The sequence below is a fragment of the Chlamydomonas reinhardtii genome, chromosome 17 (assembly GCF_000002595.2).
Source record: "Chlamydomonas reinhardtii strain CC-503 cw92 mt+ chromosome 17, whole genome shotgun sequence".
In the NCBI taxonomy this organism is placed as follows: Eukaryota; Viridiplantae; Chlorophyta; class Chlorophyceae; order Chlamydomonadales; family Chlamydomonadaceae; genus Chlamydomonas; species Chlamydomonas reinhardtii.
The window spans coordinates 3,178,202-3,201,419 of NC_057020.1; the positions used below are offsets into that span (position 1 = coordinate 3,178,202).

Sequence of the window (23,218 nt, forward strand, 5' to 3'; positions counted from 1 at the left end):
AGCGTGTGGGATCCTCGAGGTGGGAGGCACAACCGTCCGACAGGCCGAGTCGGGAACTCCGCACATCCACATCGGTGCAGAGTTGCGGACAGCTGCGTGCAGGTACACTGGTGCCGTGCATCCTACGACCGCGAGCATGAGCAGGGAAAGGGGATAGGACTGGGTGAGCATCCAAGGCCACTAGCGGCCTGTTCCGGCGGACGTGCGGCGCCGTGCGCGCGTCAGCGGACGTCCGCGTCGTGCATCCAGGATACGAGCGCTTGGCTTAGCACTACAGCTGACTAGCAAGTACGGTATATGCTGGAAGCCGTGCGCCGACACGCGGGTGGCGAGCTTGGCGGAGGGGGCCGTCGGCGGTCCAATCTGAGGGGTGCGCTGGTACGTGCTTGAAGTTCAGCCCCGCTTCACCCGCTGTGCCAGCCTGCTAATCTATGCTATACTAATATACAAGGAGCTGGTTGAAGCTTGACTCGCAGGCCTGGCCTTGAACACGAAGATATGTTGCGCACAAATTGACAAAGCTCTGCACCAGAACCTCTCGCAATTGACGCGATGGGCAAAGGCGGTGATAGCACCGATGACAACCATGCGGGTCCTAGCACTAGTGGGGGCAGCGACTTGCTGCAGTTGCCCCGCTTCCAGCCCTTCCTAGACAACAATTTCAACGTAGCAGAGTTCACCTCTAAGGTTCTTGGTGGCTCGCATACAACAGCGTCAGCTCAATCGGAGCAGCTGCGCGATGGAGTGCACCAGTTGGAGTCCGCGCTGTCCGACGAGGTGGTCGCGCGGAACAAGGAGCTCCTGCATCACGTCCGGCGTATGCTGGACGCAGAAAACTCGGTCCGGGATGTGGTGCTTTCAGTGGAGTCCTTACAGAGCGCTGTTCGGCGCATCCGCGCTGAGGTGGTGGGGCCCTATGAGCAGATCAAACACAAGACGCAGCAGCTGCGCAACATCCACGCCACCGTGGACATCCTACGGCACGTTATCCACCGCCTGAAGCTTGCACAGAAGTTGCGGGCTCAGCTCGCGGTGCCAGCAGCGCAGCTGGACCTTGCGAAGGCAGCCAAGCTCATAACGGACATTCGGCACGTGGACGCCGAGGTGGACCTCTCCGCCATCGAGGCTGTGGCCGCAGATGCGGAGTTTCTGGAGTCGGCCCGCAAGTCCGTGCAGGAGCAGGCGGAGGTGGGCACTAACAAGGGTGTTGGGAGGGACTGCATGGCCTGGACGCACAGCACGCGCTGCACGCCGTGTTACCACCCAAACACCTTCTTACCTTGCCTGGGCGGCGTACATGCCCGCATCACGTCAAATGAAAGATGCTTGGGATGCGCATTTCGCTCTGCCGCGCTTGGGTGGGCGGTGGGCGCTGCACACTGACTGGCCCGACAACCACCCATGCCAATCCCCGCCCCACACAGGCCGCGCTGGTGGAGGGCGTGGAGTCTCTGAGCCAGGCCAAGGTGGGCTCGGCGCTGCAGGTCATATTCAACCTGGAGGAGCTGCAGCAGGTGAGGGAACAGCGCCGCCGCCGCCGCCGCCAGCAGCTGCTGCTGCTCCTGCTCCTGCTGCCGCACGGCAAGCAGCGACTGAGGAAGGATTGCCGGGGTTGCGCGGCCGGGCCGCTGGCTGGGGCACGCGCGTTCGGAAGGTGCTTAGGTTGGTGCCAAGGGTCGGGCGCAAGCCAGAGGGTTGGGCTTGACCAAGCGCCGCTCATGATGAGCGCATAGGTGTCGGCACCAAACGCCTCGGCCAGCAACCGCACCGCAACGACTGCACTGCATGCGGTGTCTTGCCCTGATCCTAACCCCTACATGGCTGCGACTGCGGCGTCTCACGCAGGCGGTGAACGGGCTGCTGTCGCGGCACCTGCACGACATCGAGAAGGCGCTGCGCAACGCGCTGGACAGCCGACACCTGGCGGCACAGGCGGCCGCGCCGGGGGCAGCCGCGCCGGGGGCGGCGGCGGGCGGGCGGCCAGGCCAGGCGGCGCCGGGCGCGCAGGACCGCATGTGGCAGGTGCGTGCGGTGCTCCTCACCTCACACGGCTGCGGCGTCACAGCCGTTTGCCAGCGCCGGCACGCTGCGTCCTCGCTACTGCGCCTCGTCACCTGTGTGCGTACCCATGAGCAACACGACCCGCCTCTTACGTGCTGGCATCACCAAAACCTGTGTCCAGCCCACACGTAGTACTCGGCACTCGCCCACAATAACAAGTTAGTCCAACCCGCCCACCCCCACATTGGGTTCGGTTTAGTTTGGGCTGGCATCTACACCCCCCCCCCACCCGGCCCGCCTCCCGCCGCCCTGCTCAGGCCCTGCGCGACGTGCTGGAGCAGATCAGCTCCAGCACTGTGGCGGTGTGGCACCTGCAGCGCGTGGTGGCCAAGAAGCGCGACCCGCTGTCGCACGTGTGCTTCCTGGACGTGCTGGTGGGACCGGGCGAGCCGCTGCTGGTGGCGCGCTTCTGGTGGGTGCGGGAGTGGGGAGAGGGGGAGGGGGAGGGAGAGGGGGAGGGGGAGGGAGGGAGAGCGGGCCGCGTCGTGCCCAGGGGTTATTGTGTCAGCTGTTGGATGTGGGCCAGGCGGGCGCGCTGTTGGATGTGGGCCAGGCGGGCGCGCAGCTGGTGTGTGTACGGGAGAGGGATGCGACTTGCAGTACGGACGGGCGTTGCCCACCGCACCCAGCGCGGGGGCTACGGCTGGGCCGGTGCCATCCTGTCATGTGGCCTGGCAGCTTCGCCACGACGCGAATGTTGCCGCTCCCCGGCTGTCCCGACGTGTGGCCTCGGCGCCCGCCACACCCGCTCCACCCTGCAGGTCTGACGTGGTGCGCGCCACCACGGACGCCTTCGCCAGTGTGGCCAAGCCGGGCAAGGGCGGCTTCGTGCGCGACACGCTCACGGCCGCCTACACGCGCCTGGCGGGCCTCATTGAGACCATGTTTGAGCGCCTGACCGCCGAGACCACCATCAAGGTGGGTGGCGCCGTGGCGGTGGTGGTAGGGGGAGGGTGATGGCTGTTGCGCGGACGGGACGCGGGCAAGGGCAAGGGTGAGTGTGTAAGGAGGTGATGAGAGATGATAATCGAATAACACGCTGCCAGGCCGGGCCCATCGCGCGGTTAGCAAGTAGCACACACAGTGACCTAGCTTCCCCCTTGTGGTCACCGGCGCCCTCGCCCTCGCCCGCCACCTATGCCGCAGGGCGTGCTGCCGGCTGTGGGCCCGGCGCAGCTGCAGCAGCTACTGGCCGCCACCAGCCCCTTCCAGACCGCCTACATGGCTGGGTGCCTGTCGCGGCTCACTGACGCCGTGGCCGCCGCCTTCCCCGGCAGCAGCCGCCAGCTGCCGTCCGCGACAGAGGTGCAGAAGTGCATCGGGTGCGTGCAAGGCTCGGGCTTCGGGGCATGACCGAACGCAGGGCGCCGACTTTAACATTGGGTACTGCACCAATACTCTGCCTGGCGTCACGCTCCCACCACACGCGCCATATCGCATGCTGCCGTCCCCTCCGCTTCCCCGCAGTCCCCGCTGTCCCTACGGCTCCCCCCTTGACCATTGGGACCTATCGTAGTTGTGTGGCTCGGGCATGTTACCCCCTCCTCCCCCCTTTTGCATTGGGTTCGGTTTTAGTTTGATCTGGTATCTACAACCCCATATATCTCCCCCTCCTCCCCACAGGCTGATGCACGAGGAGCTCAAGGTGGGCGCCTCGTCGCCGCAGCTGGCCGCCATGATGGCCGCCACGGCCGCCAAGGCGCTGGCGCTGCTGGCCGAGCGCGCCGAGTACTCGGCCGCCTCCGGGCCCGAGCTGCGCCAGCTGGCGCCGGGAGGCGGCGCCGCAGCCTACGGCCCCGTGTCGCCAAACGCCTCCCAGCTGCGCAACATCGCGCTGTGCTCGCAGCTGCAGGAGACGCACCGCTCGCTGTCGACGCTGCTGGCGCGGCTGCCGCCGACGGCGGCGCCGGCGCTGGGCGGCGCGCTGGGCGCGGTCCAGGCGGCGGCGGTGGACTGCGTGGCGCCAATCTTCCGGGCGGTGGTGGAGGCGTGCGAGGAGCGGCTGCTGCGCATGCACGAGTGGCCCGGGTACGGCGGCGCGGGCGACAGCGGCGACGTGACGTCCACCTCGCCGCACGTGGCGGAGGCGGCGGCCCTGCTTGGAGACTTCAGGTGAGGGAGAGGCGTTGTAGGAAACTGCTTGGGGGTGTTGCTGGCCATGCTTCGGTAAGTGGTATAAGCATGGACGGCGCGGGTTTACACGAGAGGAAACAGGTAGCCTGCCGCCTGCGGTTGTGTGGCACTAAGATCATCACCCACCACCTTGATGTTTGTCGCGCGTCAACACCGCCCCGCACCTGTCGTGCGTGCAGGTCGGAGTTCCTGTCGCGCTTCGTGCCGCCGCCCTCGCCAAGCATGCCCAGCTGTGTGGGCAGCCTGGTGGAGCGCATGGCGTGCCGCCTGCTGGTGTTCTTCGTCCGGCACGCGGCGCTGCTGCGGCCGCTGTCGCAGGCCGGCAAGCTGCTGGTGAGGTAGCGTACGCGTACGTGTAGCACCATTGGTCATCATAACATGCGAAACCAGCGGAAGGCCTTTGACTGCTTGAAAGAATTGCAGCCGCCGATGAGCATGCAGAGGCTGCAGGCGCAGTATTCCTGGCGCATGCTTGGCATCAGTTGGAACTAGAGCGGCTAATCTGTTGCCCCATCCATTACGGTGCCAAACAAGCCAAAGGCGCGCGACAGCGCATGCTGCCTTTCACGGTCCTTCTGCCACGCCTCACCTCGCCCGCACGCACCCACACCTCGCACGCACGCATACGCAGGTTGCCAAGGACCTGGCGGAGCTGCAGGCGGCAGTGGGGCAGCAGCTGCACCCGCTGGAGCAGCTGGGGCAGCCGTACCGCGCCGTCAAGGCCTTCCGCGCGCTGCTGTTCACGCCCGCGTCCGGCATCGCCGCCAACCCACTGCTGGGCGAGCTGCCGCCCGCGGTCACGCTGCACCACCTGTTCTCCAGGTGCGAGACCTGCGGGCTTGCACGACGGCTGTGGGTCGCAAGTGCGCAAAGGAATGGGCGTTGTCGCACGGGTCAGTGTACTGCTGGCTTTGACGGCCACCTGGTTCTTGGCTGCCCCTCCAGCCCCCGTCTGGCCCTCCTCAGTCCTTACGCCCGTCCTTGACGCACCCTGCCAGCCCCCGTACCCACCCTGCCACCCACCCGCACCCACCCGCTCCCTGCAGGCTCCCCGCCAACGTGCAGGCGCCGCACCAGCGCTCCGGCCTGACGCCGCTGCAGTACTCGCTGTGGCTGGACTCCCACACCAGCGAGGAGTGCCTGCGCTCCATCGGCGCCGCGCTGGCGGCCGCGCCCTCCGCCGCCGCGGTGTCCACGGCGGCGGGCGAGGACGGCGCTGAGGCGGCGGAGGCGCTGGCGGTGATGAAGCGCATGTGTGCAGCCGTGGACGCGGCGTGACGATGACCAGCAGACGGGTGGCTGTGTGGCGGGGCTAGAGCCTAGAGGTGACGAAGTGCGTGTACGTGGGTGCGGAATTTGGTTTGGTGGAGGCAGGGAAGGGGAGCGGTAGGCAGTGGAAGATGCGGGTGCAATCTTATGCGATAGCATCGTGGCCCCCATGCCTCTGCCCTGGACCTTCGAATTAGCCCTTCTCCCTTCAGAGCTCATGTAGACCAGACGCTTCGCGTCCTTGGCCCTTGGAGCGTTCATACCTTACTGAAAGATGATAAGACTGTGCCTCGTGCCTTCAGGTGGGGAGCTAGGGCACGTAAGCTTGGTTAGCCGCACGATTATGTGCACATGGGTGCGGTGCGCTGACCCAAACGGGCAACGGCTGTTGTTACAGTGCCCTCCACGTGCGACAAGCCCTTGTAACTTCCGTCTCCGCGTCCCGCCGTCCCCGCTCTGCTCGGCACCGCCGCTCTGGGATATCCGTCCTCGAAAGCCAAGCGGACCGGTTAACCCGGTTCGGCAGGGTTGCCAGTGCGCTTGGGCAAACACAGCCGCACGGGGTTGACGAGGGCTGGCGTGGAGCCCTACGCGCCACTGCGCCAGCTGCATCCCAGATTCGCCACACACACCTATACACACGCCTACAAGTTGTCATCAGCAGTCCGACGATGCACCATACCTCTTTAACAACATGACTACCATACATGAGACGCACTGAGGCCATACCAAGCTACAACGCAAGGCCACCACCTACCTCTGCCCCCAGCCAGCCTGTGTTGGGGTAAGCCCCAGTGCCCCCACCCAACCCGACGTTGCCCTTGGCTGACCCGTGTACCCTCATGGAGCTCCACCTTGAACTTGCGAAACCACACTCCGCCGGCTAGAGCAGGCTATTGCCAGCCCGCAGCCGCCCTTACACCGCACCTGACGTCCTGACGATACCGTCTGAAAGTGGTAAGAGATGATGTGGGAACCCAGGCCAAAGACAATCTCGCTGCGTGCACGACACCCACGCCATGTGACATGTCAGCCGTGGGGCATCAATACGGGAGTGCCGTCGTCCAAACCGAAACCGTCCTCAAAACGCATTCCACGCCTACCCGTCTCCAAGCAAGGTAACTCCATTCGTTTGCGCCCTCGTAGGCACGGCATTTGCGCCTACTGAAATGAACCCATTTAGGTCGCCCTGTGTGCCATGCACAACAGCAGCTGCTAAGAGTCTCCACTGTGTACGCTTGCAATCCGGTGCAAGCAGATGCGCCCCAGTTCATGTGTGCCTACTCATGTGCTTGCTGAACCTCCTGCGTGGCCCACCGCCATTGCCACCATAATGGGCAAGTTGCTGCTGCTGGTGCAGCAGCTCCAACTGGAGCTCCTGCGCCTGCTCCTGCTGCCGCCGCCGCCGCCAATCCTGCTGCCTCTGCACCTGCAGTGCCTCCTGCTTCCTACTACCACTGCCCAAATTTCAATCTTTGATGCCCCCTTCCCTGACTAGCCCTTATCGCCGATGACGATGACACTCACGCCACCAGGTTGCGCTTGGGCCGGTATACGGCGATCTGCGCGGAGCAGCTCTGCAGCTTGCCGTACAGGTCCACCTCAATCATGTCGAAGAACTTGAGGATGCGGCTCTCAATGGACACCGTGGAATTGATTACGCGCACACGCGCGTCCGAGTCGATGGTCAGCGACTCGCTGCACTCCTCCACCAACCCCGACAACCGCTCCACCTGCAACAGCAATTGTGCATGTTGTGAGGCGAATGTACAAGGAATTGGCTGGGTGCAAGCTCCCAATGTCCAAGTGAGTCCGCCGTTGGCCCCTCACACGGCGTCAGGCGTGTCATGACCCCACAGCGCCGCCGACACACATCATCTAATACCCCAACGCCTCCTTGCCCACCTCTCCCTCCAGCCGCTGCTGGTGCTCCTCGAACAGGTCCTGGTTGCGCTTGTTGTCCTCGTCACTGAAGTCGTCCTTGTACATCTCGCCTGTTACAGAGAGCACACGCAGCCCGGCACGTCGGGGTTAGAACGCTATTTTCACGAATTGCTTGCACGGGACGGAAGGCACGGGCCTCCAAGACAGGCGCGCGCCAACCCTCACAAAACCCACCTCCGAAAAAGAAGTAGGCGAAGGCGTAGCTGTTGGACAGCACGCCGCGCGCCACCTTGAGCTGGTCCAGCGCGCGCACCAGCCACGTGTAGTCGCGCGCCTCGATGCCCGTCTCCACCATCTCGCCGATGCGCTTCAGCAGGTCGGACCTGTGCGGCGGGAGGACGCGAACGAAGCGGCTGTGACAGGCGCGGCTAGGCACACGTGTAGTAACAGCACTTCTACCCGATCTCTAAGCGCCCCGAACATGCCCCGATACGGTGACTGCTCGAAGTACCCCGTCCCGCGAACCCGGAGCGCGCTCACCGCTTGACGCCCTCCTTGCTGTAGCTGTCCATGTGCAGCTTGTAGCGCTCGAAGTAGTGCATGTAGCGCTTGTGGCTGCGCGCCGCGTTGTCGATCTTGCGGTCCAGCTCGTCCTTCCACCGCCCGCAGCTGTGGCCCTCGATCTTCTGCCACGTGTGCTGCGTGCCGGTCGCCGCGCCGCACAGCCAGCAGAACGCCTGCGGTCGGCCAGCCGCACAGCCTCAGCGGATAAGAGCAGCTTGCGGAGCCATGACACGTAACAGAGCGCCAGGAACGCTGTCCAGAGAGCCAAGACAGCCGCGCGCCCATGTCATCACCTGGACCTTGGCAGTACGCACCTGCCCGCACTTGCACATGACCAGGTTGCAGCCGCCGTTCTTCTCGACCGGCTTGGAGCACTTGGGGCAGGGCTTGGTGTTGGCCATGAACCAATTGCGCGTCTCGCTGTCGCCGTGGATCTTCTCGTCCCACTCGTCCCACCTGCGGGTAGGACACGCAGTCACAGCCCCTCAGCAACTCTCTGCGCTCCGTAAAAAAACACTGTGTGCCCAGCACGCCCCGACACAAAGCATTGCCGGTTCCTTGGCTTCTACCAGTCGGTAGCAAGCATCTCGCCCCACCATCCGCTGCGGCTGCACTGCACGAGCCGACTCACATTTTGCAGGTGCACGGCGTGTGCGGGTCCTTGAGGCACTTGAAGCAGAACACCTTGCCGCAGCTGCACTCAGGCTCCACAAACGGGTCGCCGTCCACCTGTGATCCAGCGGATGACAGCATACATGAGCAAGCAGCTTGGCCAAAACCTAGCTAGCAGCACAGCAGCAAAGTCACTGCCATCCAGCGCAGCAGCGTAGTCACTGCCATCCAAGGATTGCACTGCCCGATGCACCAGCCCCCAAACACAAGCGTGACAAGTGCCCCCAACACTGCCGCCGCTTGCGCCGCTTGCGGCGGCTCTCGTCAGCCATCAATCCTGCCGCAGCCTCCCGCCGTTACCCCCGCTCCTCCCGCCGCACCTGCACCGCGTGCCCGCACCAGGGCACGCTGGGGCAGAAGTTCACCCTCGCGTTGTCCTCCACGTACGACAGGGCCATGCTGTGCTTGTACTTGTCCAGGGCCTCGTTGGGCTCGCGGCCGCTCCCGCTTGTGCCAGCGCTCCCGCTTGCGCCTGCGCTGCCACTTGGCCCCGCGCTGCCGCTGCCGGCCGCTGTAGAGCTGCTCGCTGCCGGGTCTGACTTGAGCAGCGAGCACACCTTCTCCTCGTCACACACCACACCGCACTTGGGCGCCATGCACCTGTGCCGCCGCAGACCCAAGTTGGTTCATGTGCACTAGGCCGGTGGGCTACACTCCAGGCCCCGATCACCAACGTCCACCGAGGCTACAGATGCAGCAGTGAGAAACAGGCGCGCCGCATCGTGCCCCGTCCTCACCGTATCGTGCGCGCTTGCCCCTCCCCGATCTGGGTCTTGAAGTGTTGCCGCCAGCAGTCGTTGCAAAAGGCGTGACCGCAGTCCATGCTCGTTGTTTCCGCCTGCTCCGTGTCAGTGAAGCACACCCGGCACATAATGGGGCCACCTTGTTGCCCATTTGGCCCTGCAGAGGCAAGGGGAGGAACTCATTCATGGCAGGCAAGGCTGGGGGTGTGATTCGGCGGGCGGGTACGCGCGGCGGCAGCAGTGACAGCAGCAGCTCCACACCAACGTGACGGCCCTTAACACACTCACCCGCTGACCCCGCGTCCGTGATTGCCACGCCTGCTTGCTTCAGGACCGACTCCGGATCGCGCTCAGCCACTTTGCCTGCACGCATGACACGACAAAAACGTTTCGTTGGATCCAGGTGACGTCCCCGCGGTACGCCAAGGGTAAGCCGCGTCGCGTCCGGACCCAGAGAGACTCTTAGGGCTTAAGCATGGTTTCGATTCAACAAGCTGACCCACATGAATGGCATGCTCGCAGGCACCGTTGGCATGTGGGTTTGCCAACGCTCATAAGAAACCAGGAACAGCCCCCCGTCTTACTCATGAGCGCCTCCTTGTCCCAACGGAAATACATAAGCACAGTCTTGGCCACCGAGGACTTCACGCCTAGGATGGCAACGACGTCGGCAACGGCCTCCGCCTGCGCACACGAACCACCAAAAATGGTTGGGTGCAAAGGTAACCAACCCCTGCGACCCCATTAAGAAGGTGCTAGCTTGCCGCCGCTACCCGCTGCCAGCTCCAGCACGCCTTCCTGGCATGGAGAACTCGGCCGCATCTATCCAGCTATCACGCAGTAATGCACGTCTGTCTGGGATTAGGCACGGGAAACGGGTGCCGCTGGCCGGGGTGGCAAGACTGCTGGCGTCGTGACTCGGCGCCGACTGGCCGCCAACGAACCTGTAGCTTGACAATTGCATCTGCAAGACAGTACACAGCAGGCATGCACAGGGGGGTGCAGTTGGGGCTTGCCAAAGCGTGTGACGAAAGCGAGTGTGTCCTTGCCGCGCAGCTCCGCATGCCGCTTGCGACGAGGCTGACAAACTGCGTGACGCGGTCCACTCCACCTTTGCTCAGGCCTGTCGACGCCATACCTTGGTTAAGCACGCTCCAGCCTGGCCCGGCAGACGAAGAAGGCCCCGCGTCGCCGTGCGCGGCGTCCATGTGGCAGGCATCGTCGTCCGAGCCTTCCTCGTACTCGTAGCTCGCATCCGAGGCCTCCTCATAGTCCTCGCTCATGTCCTCAAACTCTTCACTGTCGGCAGCGTCCCTCATAGCAGCGCTTTTGACGCTCATTCCGGGCTAGAAACTTCTCGCTCGCCCCCAGCTATCGCAGTCGAGTATTTTGCAGTGGTATGTGCTGATACGTGACGTGGAGCAGGAGCGGAGCGAAGAAACGGCCCAAGAATCTGCAAGGGTTGTCGCCAGATATCAAGCCTAGCGATCCTATCAGGTACAGGAACTGGTAGCAAGCTTATAGAATAGCTGGCTTGGCGTCCAATTCTTGAGATTGTGGTTCTGGCCCTCGCGATTGCCTGCATGGGCTATTCCCCTACCCCTCCTGGTCCCAGCCTCCCCCTCTACCTTGCTGCCCGCTGCTTCCTTCCAGCCACGGGGCCCCAGACCCGATCCCAGAAAGGCCTACGTGGATAAGTGGGCTGCGCGAGTATGGTTTGTCCGTACCAAATGCAGTGATAGCATTGGACTGGATTGCCCCTTCTGTAGGCTTCTGTGATGCCGCCGTGCTTCTCTTGTACTAGGACTTCAGCCGCATTCATGACCTTGGCTTTACAGGCAGTCGCCCCCGCCCCCCGCTGAATCCAAGTCGAAGCTTCATTGAGTCGGGGATACAATCGTGCCAGGGGCACGTCGGCGCAGTCGGCCCGAGCACTCGAACAACGCATGCTCGTGCACACCACCTTGTAACCAACAACAACATAAAACTGCACTCGAACAACTGCAGTTGTTTCAGATGAAGATATGCTGGAGGTACGGTGTCAACTGTCAAAGCACACGAGCAATAATAATGTGTCTTTCACACTGTGCGCCATGCCTGTGTGTGGCACGTAGCAAATATTCATATCTCAGACACTCGGGTCCGTGAAGGTGCATGCGGTCACATGCTGGGAGCCGTGCAACACCAAAATCACGTCCACTTTCACAAGGGCAGTCTGCTACAGCTCAATCCTTCTTGCTCTCCTCCTTGGTCTCAGCCCCGCCTCTCGCCCCAGATCCGCCGCCCCCAAACAGCCCCCACCGACCGCGCACGGTCTGCGGCAGCGGTATCCGCGCCAGCCCGAGCTGCAACGCCACTAGGAACAGCCCCACCAGTCCCGCCCCCAGCAGCGGCACTGCCTGGTGACCCAGCCGGTCCGCCGCAGCCGCACCCAGCGTCGGACTCAGCATGCGCACACCTGCGCACATGGGGAGAGTGGCGGGAGCGCGAGTCGCGGGTCGGCGGAAGCTGTGCACGGCGGCAGGTGGTGGAGGCAGCGGCATAAGGTGGCAGCATGCACAGCGGGGCTCACCGCTGCTGAGGCTCATGTCGATGGCAAGCGCGGTGCCGCGCTGCTGCGGCAGGACGGCCTGCATGTAACAGGGAGGCAGTACATGGTCAAGATAGCAGGGCAAGCGGGGCCGGCCGGGTAACAGGGCTGGGCAACAAACCCAACAGCAGGCAAGAAACTTGCGTGTGCGTGCTCCATACGGTACCTATCAGACTTAATCCAAGTACCTTACAGCTGGCCAGCCCTCACTCCCGTGCCTGTCGACAAAGCTGTTGCTCACGCACCTTTGTGAGCCGCGAGGTGGAGGCGTTGCTGTACAGCATGCCCGCCACTGCGTACGGCACCATGAGAACCAGCAGCTGCCACATGGTCCTGAGGGCCACAGGCCAGCGCGGGGGCGGAGGGATGACGTGACGGAGGGCGGGCAGGTGCCTGACCGCATCAGGTGGGCTAGGCCAGCCAACACACGCCCCCGCCACATGCACGCAGTGCCGTTCAACCGCCTGGCCGGTCTAGGCTTCGGGTCAGCGCTGGGTGCAATTTGCGGTCTTGCGCATTCCGTTTTAAAGAGGCCCTCTGCTCCATGTCCTCCGTGTCCGCACCTGCACGCCGACAGGGCCAGGAAGACGCCCACCAGCGCCGCCGCACAGCCCAGCTCCACGGCCGGCTCGCCCACGGCGGCAATGACGGGCCCCACCAGCAGCCCCTGGCCACCAAGTAGCAGGAAGCCCACGTACGACATGACCATGCCGTTGCGGTTGGGATCCAGGCCGTACTGCTGCTTCAGCAGTACGGCGAAATGGGACTGATACACTGTTACGGGAATAGGGGCGGGGGCGGGCGGGCGCTTGCGCGGTCATGATTGCAGGATGTCGGAGGAGGGGGGTGATGAGAAAGCGAGTTGAGTGTCCGCAAGGATGTCGCGTTGGCAGTGCTCTTGGCATTCACACGGTGCCAGGAACTACTGACCTTTCCCCGCATACCGATGGCCCTTGGGAGTTTTATAACGTGCAAGGACAAGTGTGGACCAAGCTTCCTTGCGTCTGGCAAACATGGCAGCGGCCGAAACCCTAGCTGGGTGGGTCAGGTGGCCTTATCAGAGGGGAGCAGCTGGGGGCCGACGGGACACGAGAGGCCGCGCCGCGTGTGAGGACTACTGATGCGATGAGCACCCACGCACCTGCTGACCCCAGCCCCATCAGCACCTTGCCCAGCAGCAGGTCAGATACGCCCGGCCGCCTGGCCACCTGCAGCAGGCAGCGGCGTGCCCTGGGTTGGACGATAGCAGGTCCACAGTCGTCGTTGTGCGCAGTACGATTTTGTGCCGCGTCAAGAAGCCACACGTGCTGCCACAAGGCCACAACGGGGGCGGGCAAGAACGCCGTACTTCGTGGTCGGCGTATACCGGCATGCGCTCGTACGCACCTCTACAAAGGATGACAGCATTGCCTTCATCCCGCCCGTCTTGCCGTCGACCGGTGATGCGGCACCGTCGTGCGCGGTATCGCCCGCCTGTGCGACACCATTACCGCTGCCGTGCTCCTGCTCGCTGCCCTTAGCTGATTGGTTCTTATGATGCGCATCAGCGTGGCTAGGTAGGTCTGCGGCACAGCATGCCGGGCCATGCACACACATCAACCACCAGCACATCGGTCAGTGCCCGGGCCCCATACAAGCCAAACAGGTTACCCGACAGTCACGGTAGTGCACCGGAAACCTCGCCCGGGCTGAAAAGCTGACGCATACATGCACACGACCCAGTATCTGCAAAACTGCCTCTCAGTACTCACCCGGCAGCAGCGCCAGGATCATGACCAGGCTCACTGCCGAGCCCACGGTGGCGGTCCACGCCGCGAGCTGCAGCGACCTGGCGCTCAGCCAGCCGCCGATGGCGGGGCCCACCGTGAAGCCCACACTGCGGCGGCACACGGATCCGGAGGAGGGTCCGATCGGGCAAATTTCAGCGGTGTTTTGGCACTCGCCATGCCAAAACAAAGTGGCGCTGCATGCAGACAGGCAGGCAGGCAAGCAGGCGCCCTCCATGCTAGCATCCGCTGGCACGTGGCACCGCCGGCTCCGCACCTGTAAGAGACGGCTACGTAGCCCAGCACGCGCGCCCGGTCACCGTCCGAAGACAGCTGCGCGACGATGGCCCGCGCCGCCAGCACGGCGTGCTACAAGAGGCATTGCCAGGCAAGGTGTGAGACGTGGCGCTCCTGGCCACGGTACAGGGATACCCGATATGACACCCCCGACTAGCACTGCAATGGCGTCCCCAGCGTCCACTCCTCCAAGGGTTTGGGCATGACCTCTGCTGGCTTGCTCATATTAATACCGTACGGTACACGCACCTGCAGCACGGTAGGCACGCGGCTCAGGTACAGCCCCCAAATGCTACTTGCGGTCGCGGTGAGGCCGTAGCACGCCAGGCTCGCGCCGAAGGAAACCGCCAGCAGCCAGCGCCCGCCGTAGCGGTCCATCAGTGGGCCTGCAAAGAACGCAGCGTCAGAACACACATGGGTTCGGACTTGCAGGTGCACAAACGGCTGGTGCCTGGCTGGCAGCTACGATTACAGGCTAGCGGGGTACCACAAAACTAACTCACCAGAGACGAGGCCGCCGATGAACTGGATAGCGCTGAACGCGGTCTGGAGGCGCGCATACTGCATGCTCCCGGAAGCGCCCAGCGAGTCCACCAGGTATGGAAGGACAGGGGCCTGCGGCATATGCATAGTGGCGCAAGGTGAGACACTGCAGACACTGACATAGTAAGCAACTAACTCCGCCCAGTGGACAGCTGGAGTGGGCACAGCGCCCTCAAGGCGTGACCGGTGGACCCGGCCCGTAGCCCTACTCATCAAAGTGAAAGGTCTGAACACGTATACTGCAAGCAACCCCCTGGCACAGAAGGTCGAAATAAGTAAGGGCCAGCTGCTCCGCACACCTGAGCCATCCAGCAGATGCTGTACAGCACCACATTGAAGTACACGATGGCCAGATACCAGTGCTTCGGCAGCCGATTCACAGGGTGCCTGCCCCCTGCTGCGTCTGGGCTGTTCTCATTGCCCGTCATTGCCCCCCTCAACTCCTTTGCTTGTATCACACGACTGTAGGAGCTAGGCTAGGCGCGGGGGATGGGGGCGCGTAAAGCCGGCCTGGTGGATAGGGCAGTCTAGTACAGTAGCAGTCTATACAGAAGCTGAGTCTACCCCTAGTTGCCCCTGGGCTCCCCCATCAACCAGAAGACTAAAACAGCTGTATTGACAGTGGTTGGCAAGTTGCAAGCTGCCGGGTTCTGTGAACAGATGCTGGCGAAATGCTGCAACTTGCTGACACCGGTTGTTGAAGACCGTGTTTTGCGCTACAGTCCTTCTTCACTCAGTTGTACTAGCAAGGGGCCGTAGGCAGAAATTATAAAGGGTCGATGGCTCATTGCATTCCTTGCCATGAACCAAGGACTTTCCGTCTAGTCGTTGTTGTCATTCCATTACTTATAGCCCCGGTCGCTTATCACTGTAGACTTGCATATAGTCGGTCGACATAGCAACGGAAGCATGGATACTGACCCCCGGAGGGGTTCCTCGCAGTTCGGGACGCCAGCAACACTACGACCTGTGAGTTGCACCTTGATAATATCGCTTTCTGACGAAGGCAGCCGTTCGACGATGAACAATGACACAGAATTCCGCCTTTCCCTTCCGCTCGCAGCGCTTGAACTTCGGGAAGCTGGACGTGAACTCGCTGAAGCGGTATCAGCGCGTTCATAAGCTGGTGAGCCCGGAGCGTGGCTCTCAGTGGGCGCCCACGCGCAGAAGCGCGGGTCTTGAGGGGCACACCTGGCAGCCCTAGCGGTCGCGCTGTGCTGGTGGTGTCGCCGGCTACCGAGGGCTACCGGAGTCGCCGATGGCCGGCCGGGATTGCAAACCAAGCCGCGTAGCCGTGGTGCCGCGGCGCAGCGCGCTCTGCCTGGACGCGCGCTTGGCCACCGGCGCACCCGGAAGAGAGCACTGCGCTGAGGCTGAGGCGCGCTTGCGTCAACACAGCGGCCTTCACCAGCCACATCAGTTCAAGGGGTCGCGTGCTCGCGCCACATCCTGTAGCGGTGGCGTTGAGCTGGCAGTGTTCCCGTGCACTTGGATCGCGGCTACAGCCACCTCCTGCAGCAGCTCCGGCCAGACTCCCACGTGCGCGGTGGCTGTATCTTTATCCCACCGATACCGCTTCTCACACTGCGTACTTGTTACTTGTCACGGGACCTCGTCCCGCACCCACCGGCACAGGCTGCACGCAGCGCGACCGTCACTCATGTGACGCAACCGCCGCTCCTGTTTTCCATGTCCGCGCTTCTGACCCAGACCCGCTGCTGCCTGCGTGCTCCCAGCAGGTGGGCGTGCCGCAGACGGCGAGCAAGGAGCAGCTCGTGTCCGCGGTGACGAGGCACTTCTCCGCCCAGGTGGTTTTGGAGCCTGGCATGCCCTTCTGCGCTTGCTGTTGCCATGTCCGGGGCACGCGTTTGTGGGAGGCAGCAGCCAGGGCGTGGCGTGCGCAGCTGCCGGGTGCAACTAGGACTCAGGCAGAGGTGGTGCGGACGCGGCGGGAAGCCGGCGAGTGTCTGCAGCGTATGTGGCTATCCGGCATTCACCTGGTTCCAGCTGCCACCACTTACACGCTGCGGAGCTGTTGCATCTGGCAGAGCCAGGGTTTCAGGTCCGGACACCTTCGGCCGGTCATGGCTTATGAGTCCATGCTTCTTCTGTGGCACTCGCAGGTGGTGAGCGATGAGCTCAAGGTGATAGCGGCGTTCGTGACAGCCGTACAAAAGCGTCAAACGCTGAGCAAGAAGTGAAATGAGACAGCCCAGCTGATTGAGAAGGGTTGGGCGAGGCGACAGTGGGGCAAGGCCGGATGGTGACGTGGACTTTGAACGGTGCATTGTAGGAATAGGATTGGCTCAGGTCCTCTCAGCAGGTTGGTTGTGCCTCTGCAAACTATGCATACAAGGCAGCCTTGCAATACGGGTACTGCATCGAGGTAGAGCGGTCCACACAGTGGAACGAGTGTTGCAGCGGGCGGGGAACGTCGTAACACGGGCATTTTTGAACGGTTGGGAGGCGGCCAACAGCCGGACTGTGCGGCATTATCGAGCTAGCGTGTGTGTTAAATGGTGAAGGGTTCTTGAGCGGGAGGATGAGGGCTGTATAATGGGTAAGCTCTGGGAGGTATGCCTTGGTGGGCGTGGCTGCCGTGGCACGGTGGCAGGCCCGTGGGCAGGCCGTGCCTAGCTACGAGTGGCGCGCTGGTAATGACGTTTTCCACCCTTTCGCCTTTGGGTCGCTGCCTTCGGGTCGCCACCCTTCGTCCCTTGGCACTGCTTAGCTGCCATGCTTCGCACTCGGTGCAATCCCAGAATGCATCTCAAAAGTTTGAGCAGCAGTTTGAGCTGCAGCCGCACCCGAGTAGCAGTAGCAGCAACACCGGCGCGCCCACGTGCAACTGCAAGCGCTACAGCCGAATCCGGCAGGCGTGGCCGCGTGGGGGTGCATGTCGGCATGTTGCACTGTCCAGAGTTCAGCTGCAAGGACTGCCAGTGGGCGACGAAGCCACGAAGGTGCGATGGGACAGTGGGGGTGCGATGTGGGCAGTGTGGCAAGGGCCTTAGGGCCAGGTTGGCGTAGTCCCGTAGTGGGCAGCACATTTACACACACCAACATATAGCAATACAGTTGCAACGTTAAGGCATCAGCACGCGGCTGGTCGGACGCCGGAGTTACTAATCGATGACGGATGAGTCGCTGGCTTGCCGGTAGGCAGGCAACGACGTGGGAGGGGGACAGCACGGCGGACAGGCAAGTCGTGCACTCGTGCAGGATCGTGCAGAAAATTCCGGGCATAGCGGAATACGAGGGCGTTACTTTATGGAAGCCAACAAATCGCAGAGACGTAGACAGGGCAAGGGTGAGGGGAGGGATTCAGCGGGCTGGGCACGCATGACGCAACGATCATGCAAGAACGGCTCCACAACGGAGTACCTCTAGTGCTTCCGTTGAAATAGCAAACTTTGTTGACACTAGTTCACTTGGGTCCTATGACAGAACAATGACAGAGAGCACAGAACAAGCCTTTGAGCTTGAGTTTGACGCTGATGGAGACTCCGCTGGACCAAGCCGCGGCCAAAAGACCGCAGGAACGGGCAAAAGATACATTGCAAGTGACGATGTGCCAGCTGCTCCTATGCCACCTGCAAGCGGCGCAGCGCCAGCAGGAAGGAGACCTGCAGCCGGGAGAAGCACGCTAATCGCGGAGGTGCGCTAATTGAAAGCTGAGACTTTCAAATGCTGTAATTACTGTGTTGTGGGACTGGCACGCTCGGGGCCCTCAGCGCACGTGCATATGCGTGCTCCCCAGGACCCGGAGAAGCGGCGCATTGTTGGACAGCGGAAAGCACCAGAAGCCAAATCGCAGCGCACTGTGTCCGAGTCCGATGGTGGGGCGAAGGAGGAGGTCCCGGGGCCGTCGCCCGCAGTGGCGGGCAGCCCTCCGCCCCCGGTGGCGTTCGAGGGCAGCGGCCTCCAGGAGGTGAGCGGCCTTCCCGCACATGGATATGACGCCGGTCTCGGAAGGCGCAAAGTCGTGTCGTGCAAGGGCAATACGTCACATAAGACGGTTAGTGCAACTGAACCACTTCTACTTATGTCGCTGTCACCAGGCGGGCACGCTAAAGAAACAGGCGGAGGAGGATGACGAGTTCGACTACGCATTTGAGGGCGGCAAGCGGGAAGGGGAGTTCCACAAGCAGGTGGGCGAGGGGGCTGGGCAGGGGCGCTTGGGTTTCTTGGGCGCGTAAGAGGCAGGCCAGACACGGCTGGGTGACATGCGACGGCTGCGGATGCTGCCCAGACCGGTGCAACTCTTGACAGATGCCCCCGCTGGCAGTGGTCTCGCCACAGAATCCAGTAGTAAACATTCACACCATACACACAGGTATATCGCCCGAAAGCGATGCCGGCGCACCTTGTCAGCAATGTGAAGCAGTCGCTAAACCGGGAGGTGCTGGCGGAGGAGGAGGAGGAGGAGGAGGTGGAGGAGGAGGACCAAGAGGCAGGCGAGGTGGAGGAGGAGGTGGAGCAGCCGCGCAACACGGAGGAGGAGGTGGAGGAGGAGGATGACAGAATCCAGCGCTCTCGCACCCGGGTAAGCGCAGGCCACGGCATCAGCGCCAGCACCAGTACCAGCAGCCGTACGGAATTAGGCACACGCGCGCCAGCGCCAGCCATCCCGCCCTCTCACCGGGCCGACACTCTGTCGCAGCCTGAGGCCGGTCTAGTCCGCTCGCCTGGGCTGCCGGCACTGCTGTCTGCGGGGAACTCCGGCGCCGGGAGCAGAAGAGACGTGGCACCGGCCAGCGGTCCGGGGGGGCTGTCGGGCGGGCGCCGGGACAGCGGCCTCAGCGGCGGCAGCGGTAATAACAGGCACATCATGGCCGAGCACGGCAGTACCGGCCCCGTGCTAAGCGGCGCCGGTGGTGTCAGCAGCAACGGCGGGCTGCCGGCGCCAGTGTCGGAGCGCGCGTCCGAGGGGTGCGTGAGCACGTTCGGCCCCATCAGCGACGCAGCTGGCATGGAACTGGAGTCCATCACAATGGGTCTGGCAGGCAGCCAGAAGGTGGGAATGGGCCGCCGCACCCGCCTGGCCGCCTCGCTGCCTTCGGCGCGTTTTCAATTGGGCGAAGCCATCTCACACTGCGCGCCTTCCTGACTTTGCGCTTCCCTCGCTGCCCGCCTCACCTCAGGACGCCAAGCCGCTGGGGTCCTGGACCACATTTGCGGTGTCAGAGGGCCAGATGGACACCCTAGGCGACACGGAGGTTGCCACAAACGGCGGGCCGTCTGGAGAGGGGGAGGGCAGGGTCTCTTCGGAGCCGCCGGCGCCGGTGACCGCGGTGCCGCTGCCGCCCAAGGACGGGCCGGCGCAGGTCATCAAGCACGCGGTGCTGCCGCAGGCGGAGGTGGGTGTGCGATTTGAAGGCGCCTGAAAAGGGACGTGTGTGCGTCTTGGGCGCAGGGCGAAAGCTGCCCGTGTGATAGTGCTTGTGCCACTGGGTGAGGTCGCCCCGCGCTGATGTAGAAGCTCATGTGGTGCATGATCTCGGCCGTGCAGGACCTGCCCTCCTACAAGGTCATGCAGGCCCTGCAACACCCTCCATCGGGGCGGACCAGCCTGGAGCAGTCGGTGGTGGCCTCGGCAGCAGCGGCGGCGGCGGCGGGGCTGACGGCAGGTGCGGGAGCGCAGGGCATTTAGCGGGACCTCAGCTGTCTAGCTGCGGTTTAGAGGGTGCAGTAATGTACGGCTGTGTAGTGCGAATGCGGACGGCAGTATGGGCCGGAAAGCCAGTCAACACTTGGTTGATCGTACGGTCCTGATTCAATGCTGCTGTCGCTTGATGCATTTTCCAGGAACGGCGACACCGGGGAGTGGCGCGACCACTGCCGAAGCCGTACACTTGCAGGTGCGGAGAAGCAGCATGTAGGACTCACAGCGCTGGACTAGTGCTTGCAAAGGCCTTTCATTGGGTTGTTTTCGTGTCCCCCCTGAAGCGTCCTACTTGTGTTTCATTTGCAGCAGCGGCCGGTCACGGAGGAGGCACTCGCTGCAACACGCGAAGCCATCGCTGCGGCCACCGCGGGGGCGAAGGCAGCAGCGGCGGCCGCGGCAGCAGCTGCAGGGAAAGGCGTTGCATCAGCGGAGCAGCAAGCCGCAGCCGCCGCAGCCGCGGCCGCAGCTGCCGCCGCAGCCACGGCCCCCGCCAACTCAAATCGCTCGCAAACGAGCCCCAGCGCGGCAGCGGGGCCCGCAATCCCCGCGCTCAAGCCGCCAGCAGCATTGCCGCTGCCTGCCAAATCCGCTCCCACCACATCACCAGCGGCTGCGGCAGCTGCAGCCAAGCCGGCGGCTGCTGAGCCGGTGGACGAGTGGGACGCTGCCAACCTGGCTCGGCAGCAGGAAACGGAGCTGTCCACGGGAGGCAGCGTGACAACGGCTGCCGCGGCGGCGGGCACAAGGCTGACCTTCACGGACGCCACCATGTACTTTATGGGCATGGACACAAGCGCGTTCCGTGGGCCCGTGTTGGCGTCGCTACCGCCGCCTCCCGGCCTCTGCGCGCGGCTGCTGTGCCTGGCGCCGCCGGAGCTCAAGCCGCCGGCGCTGCGCGAGCAGCAGCTGCAGCTGCTATGCCTTGCTAAAGTGTCCTTTGACAACGCCAACCCGCTGCACGCGCGGCTTCTGGGGTCCGTGTATGCCGCATTCACGGGTGCGTGCGTGGCTGGGTGCAGGGTTGCGTGGAATGGACGCGCATGTGTTGTTGGGCCTGGGCATGTGCTGTTGCGCTGCCTTGCTTGTGTGCTGCGCTGTGCCGCACGCCGCGGCATACGTCATTGTGATTTCTTCTTGCTGATACTGCCGCACAGGCAAGAGCTGCGACCAGCCGCGCTTCGGCTCCCACTGGGCCGACGTCGGTTTCCAGGTACGCGCACTGCCCATGCATACAGGGGCGCGGCGTGTGTGTGCGAAATATTCTCTCCCGGACCTGTCAGTATACGGCTGACCGCGCTAATTAGCACGGCTTCGCGCAACGCAGCGCAATGACCGCTGTTTCTTACCCGCCCGCTCGTTCCCTACACCGCCTCAGGGCCAGGACCCGGCCACGGACCTGCGCGGCTGCGGCATGCTGGGCCTGTTGCAGCTGTACTACCTGACACAGTGGAGCGTGGCGGACTCCTTGAAGGTGTGCATTGCAGATTTTATGCGTCTTGGTGCGGCCGCGACGCGTGTGAACACCCCCTTTCGTTGCTTGTGCCTTCCGTTCCTTATCGGCGGCGAGGTCACCGCCACATGGCCGCTCACCCTGTTATACCCTCCCGCCACCCGCCCCATCCCGTCTCCCTCTCCCTCCCTCCTCGGTGCAGCTGTACCGGCTGTCGCGGCACCCGGTGCAGGAGTTCCCTCTGGCCATCGTGTCCCTCAACGTGACCAAGTGGACGCTGGTGGCGCTGCGCTCGGGCGGCCTGCACCGCGCCGCCAACGCGCGCGGCTCCGTGCTTGAGGCCGCCAACGACTTCTTCGCGGGCGGCATGGCCACCTTCTACACCACCTGGCTCAGCCAGGGTGCCACCATGGCCGACAGCGGCCACGTGCTCAAGGCGCTGGAGGTGCGCATGGGGGGTGGGTGGGTGGGTAGGTGGGTGGGCAGGTGGATGGGAAGGAGAGCTGGGAGCCAGGAGGGGGAGGAGCTTGTGAGATCGCGGGGCGTTGATTAGATCCAGAGATACCGTAGCTGAAACTACTGTGTGCAAGATGACGTGATGGCGGGGGTCCAGCGCAATGTGTGCGAGCGTGGCGAGTTGTGTGGGGCATGCGCACCCCGGGATGGGGCTGTAGCACTGCAGTGCGCTCACCTGCCACATGGCGATATGCGTACCCCTTACTCACTGTGTGGCCGCCATCCTTGGTACCTCCGGAACCTGCGCCGCGCAGACGCTGTCACAGAAGAAGCCGGGCGTGTTGCTGGAGGCGGCACAGCGGGCCAACCTGCCAGAGCCACCGGCGGGGGCGTGAGAGCAAACTAGCTCGGTGGCGGCGTGAGCAGTGGGAGCTGCGTGAGCAGTATAGCTCCGAAGCATGGCGGTAACAATAAGACGTGAATGTTTTTCGGACCAAGCGTGGGGTGTGGTTTACAGATAATGCGTTCCGCTTGTGGTGTCCTTGCAAAGGCACGCGGTTGTTCTGCAATGCATCCAGCATGGTAACTGCAATGTGTGCTGTTGCATGGTGGGGGCTTTGGACAAGCTTCGGTAGTAGGCGTCTTGGGGAAGGGTTCGAGATGAAAGATGATGCACTTGCATGGTGGGTACTGCCGCGCCAATGCGATAAGGTCAGTGCTCAACGTGGCTTGGCCACAATCAAAGGCGGTACACGCAGCTTGATACAGTGCCCTCCACGGGTGCGACATGCCCCCACGGTATTAGGACCATCCGTCTCGTGATGGAACATGGCAAGGGGCAGGAAAGCGTAGTCCCGATGTGTGTGGCTCCCACCCGTGCCCACATAAATGCGTAGCAAGAAGGGACAAGGCATTGGTGCGTCGTTCGCGCGCTGTTACTGTACCGACGGTAGCTGGCAGGTTGTGTCGATGTTTTGCTGACGCGCATTCCTCACGCTCCGGGCGCCCGGCCAAGGCGATAGCACCACACAGACTCAATGCGACGCCACACCGCGCGGATAGCATAGCCGATGCGCACCTGCAGGCAGTCGACCGGCGTCCACGGATGAGCTGTGTAGACGA

At 63.3% G+C, this 23,218-nt stretch overlaps 5 protein-coding genes across 8 annotated transcripts; 3 read left to right on the forward strand and 2 right to left on the reverse strand.

Annotated features, from left to right (window-relative positions):
- Nucleotides 1-436: 436 nt before the first annotated feature.
- CHLRE_17g721900v5 (uncharacterized protein) lies at nucleotides 437-5,898 on the forward strand. The gene is made up of 10 exons (XM_043072273.1): nucleotides 437-1,188; nucleotides 1,425-1,514; nucleotides 1,846-2,022; nucleotides 2,319-2,473; nucleotides 2,823-2,979; nucleotides 3,208-3,383; nucleotides 3,685-4,173; nucleotides 4,374-4,527; nucleotides 4,826-5,016; nucleotides 5,241-5,898. The coding sequence occupies exons 1-10, from the start codon at nucleotides 553-555 to the stop codon at nucleotides 5,470-5,472; spliced, it is 2,457 nt and encodes an 818-aa protein (XP_042914732.1). The 5' UTR covers nucleotides 437-552; the 3' UTR covers nucleotides 5,473-5,898.
- Nucleotides 5,899-5,900: 2 nt separating this feature from the next.
- On the reverse strand, nucleotides 5,901-10,876 carry CHLRE_17g721950v5 (uncharacterized protein). The gene is made up of 12 exons (XM_001697156.2): nucleotides 10,465-10,876; nucleotides 10,271-10,290; nucleotides 9,911-10,010; nucleotides 9,615-9,689; nucleotides 9,321-9,483; nucleotides 8,904-9,183; nucleotides 8,543-8,640; nucleotides 8,226-8,367; nucleotides 7,888-8,084; nucleotides 7,582-7,730; nucleotides 7,369-7,457; nucleotides 5,901-7,196 (listed from the first exon to the last, which is right to left on the reverse strand). Exons 1-12 carry the CDS (start codon nucleotides 10,664-10,666, stop codon nucleotides 6,987-6,989), a joined length of 1,725 nt encoding a protein of 574 aa, XP_001697208.2. The 5' UTR covers nucleotides 10,667-10,876; the 3' UTR covers nucleotides 5,901-6,986.
- Nucleotides 10,877-11,146: 270 nt separating this feature from the next.
- On the reverse strand, nucleotides 11,147-15,255 carry CHLRE_17g722000v5 (uncharacterized protein). Its single transcript, XM_001697157.3, has 11 exons — nucleotides 14,822-15,255; nucleotides 14,483-14,594; nucleotides 14,229-14,365; nucleotides 13,960-14,051; nucleotides 13,668-13,792; nucleotides 13,303-13,478; nucleotides 13,058-13,124; nucleotides 12,480-12,690; nucleotides 12,162-12,249; nucleotides 11,899-11,956; nucleotides 11,147-11,784 (listed from the first exon to the last, which is right to left on the reverse strand). Exons 1-11 carry the CDS (start codon nucleotides 14,948-14,950, stop codon nucleotides 11,552-11,554), a joined length of 1,428 nt encoding a protein of 475 aa, XP_001697209.1. The 5' UTR covers nucleotides 14,951-15,255; the 3' UTR covers nucleotides 11,147-11,551.
- Nucleotides 15,256-15,346: 91 nt separating this feature from the next.
- On the forward strand, nucleotides 15,347-17,198 carry CHLRE_17g722050v5 (uncharacterized protein). 2 transcript variants are annotated; one of them, XM_043072274.1, is made up of 4 exons: nucleotides 15,347-15,491; nucleotides 15,586-15,648; nucleotides 16,259-16,330; nucleotides 16,646-17,198. In XM_043072274.1, exons 1-4 carry the CDS (start codon nucleotides 15,432-15,434, stop codon nucleotides 16,721-16,723), a joined length of 273 nt encoding a protein of 90 aa, XP_042914734.1. In that variant the 5' UTR covers nucleotides 15,347-15,431; the 3' UTR covers nucleotides 16,724-17,198. The 2 variants fall into 2 exon arrangements, with proteins under 2 accessions (XP_042914734.1, XP_042914733.1); XM_043072275.1 differs by having other exon boundaries at nucleotides 16,262-16,330.
- A 578-nt stretch (nucleotides 17,199-17,776) lies between these two features.
- On the forward strand, nucleotides 17,777-23,218 carry CHLRE_17g722100v5 (uncharacterized protein). Of its 3 annotated transcripts, XM_043072276.1 has the most exons (13): nucleotides 17,777-18,180; nucleotides 18,283-18,453; nucleotides 18,584-18,673; nucleotides 18,859-19,068; nucleotides 19,186-19,539; nucleotides 19,667-19,882; nucleotides 20,035-20,152; nucleotides 20,331-20,383; nucleotides 20,500-21,187; nucleotides 21,345-21,400; nucleotides 21,566-21,661; nucleotides 21,843-22,085; nucleotides 22,411-23,218. In XM_043072276.1, the coding sequence occupies exons 1-13, from the start codon at nucleotides 17,974-17,976 to the stop codon at nucleotides 22,489-22,491; spliced, it is 2,583 nt and encodes an 860-aa protein (XP_042914736.1). In that variant the 5' UTR covers nucleotides 17,777-17,973; the 3' UTR covers nucleotides 22,492-23,218. The 3 variants fall into 3 exon arrangements, with proteins under 3 accessions (XP_042914736.1, XP_042914735.1, XP_042914737.1); XM_043072277.1 differs by lacking the exon at nucleotides 19,186-19,539 and having other exon boundaries at nucleotides 20,497-21,187; XM_043072278.1 differs by lacking the exon at nucleotides 19,186-19,539.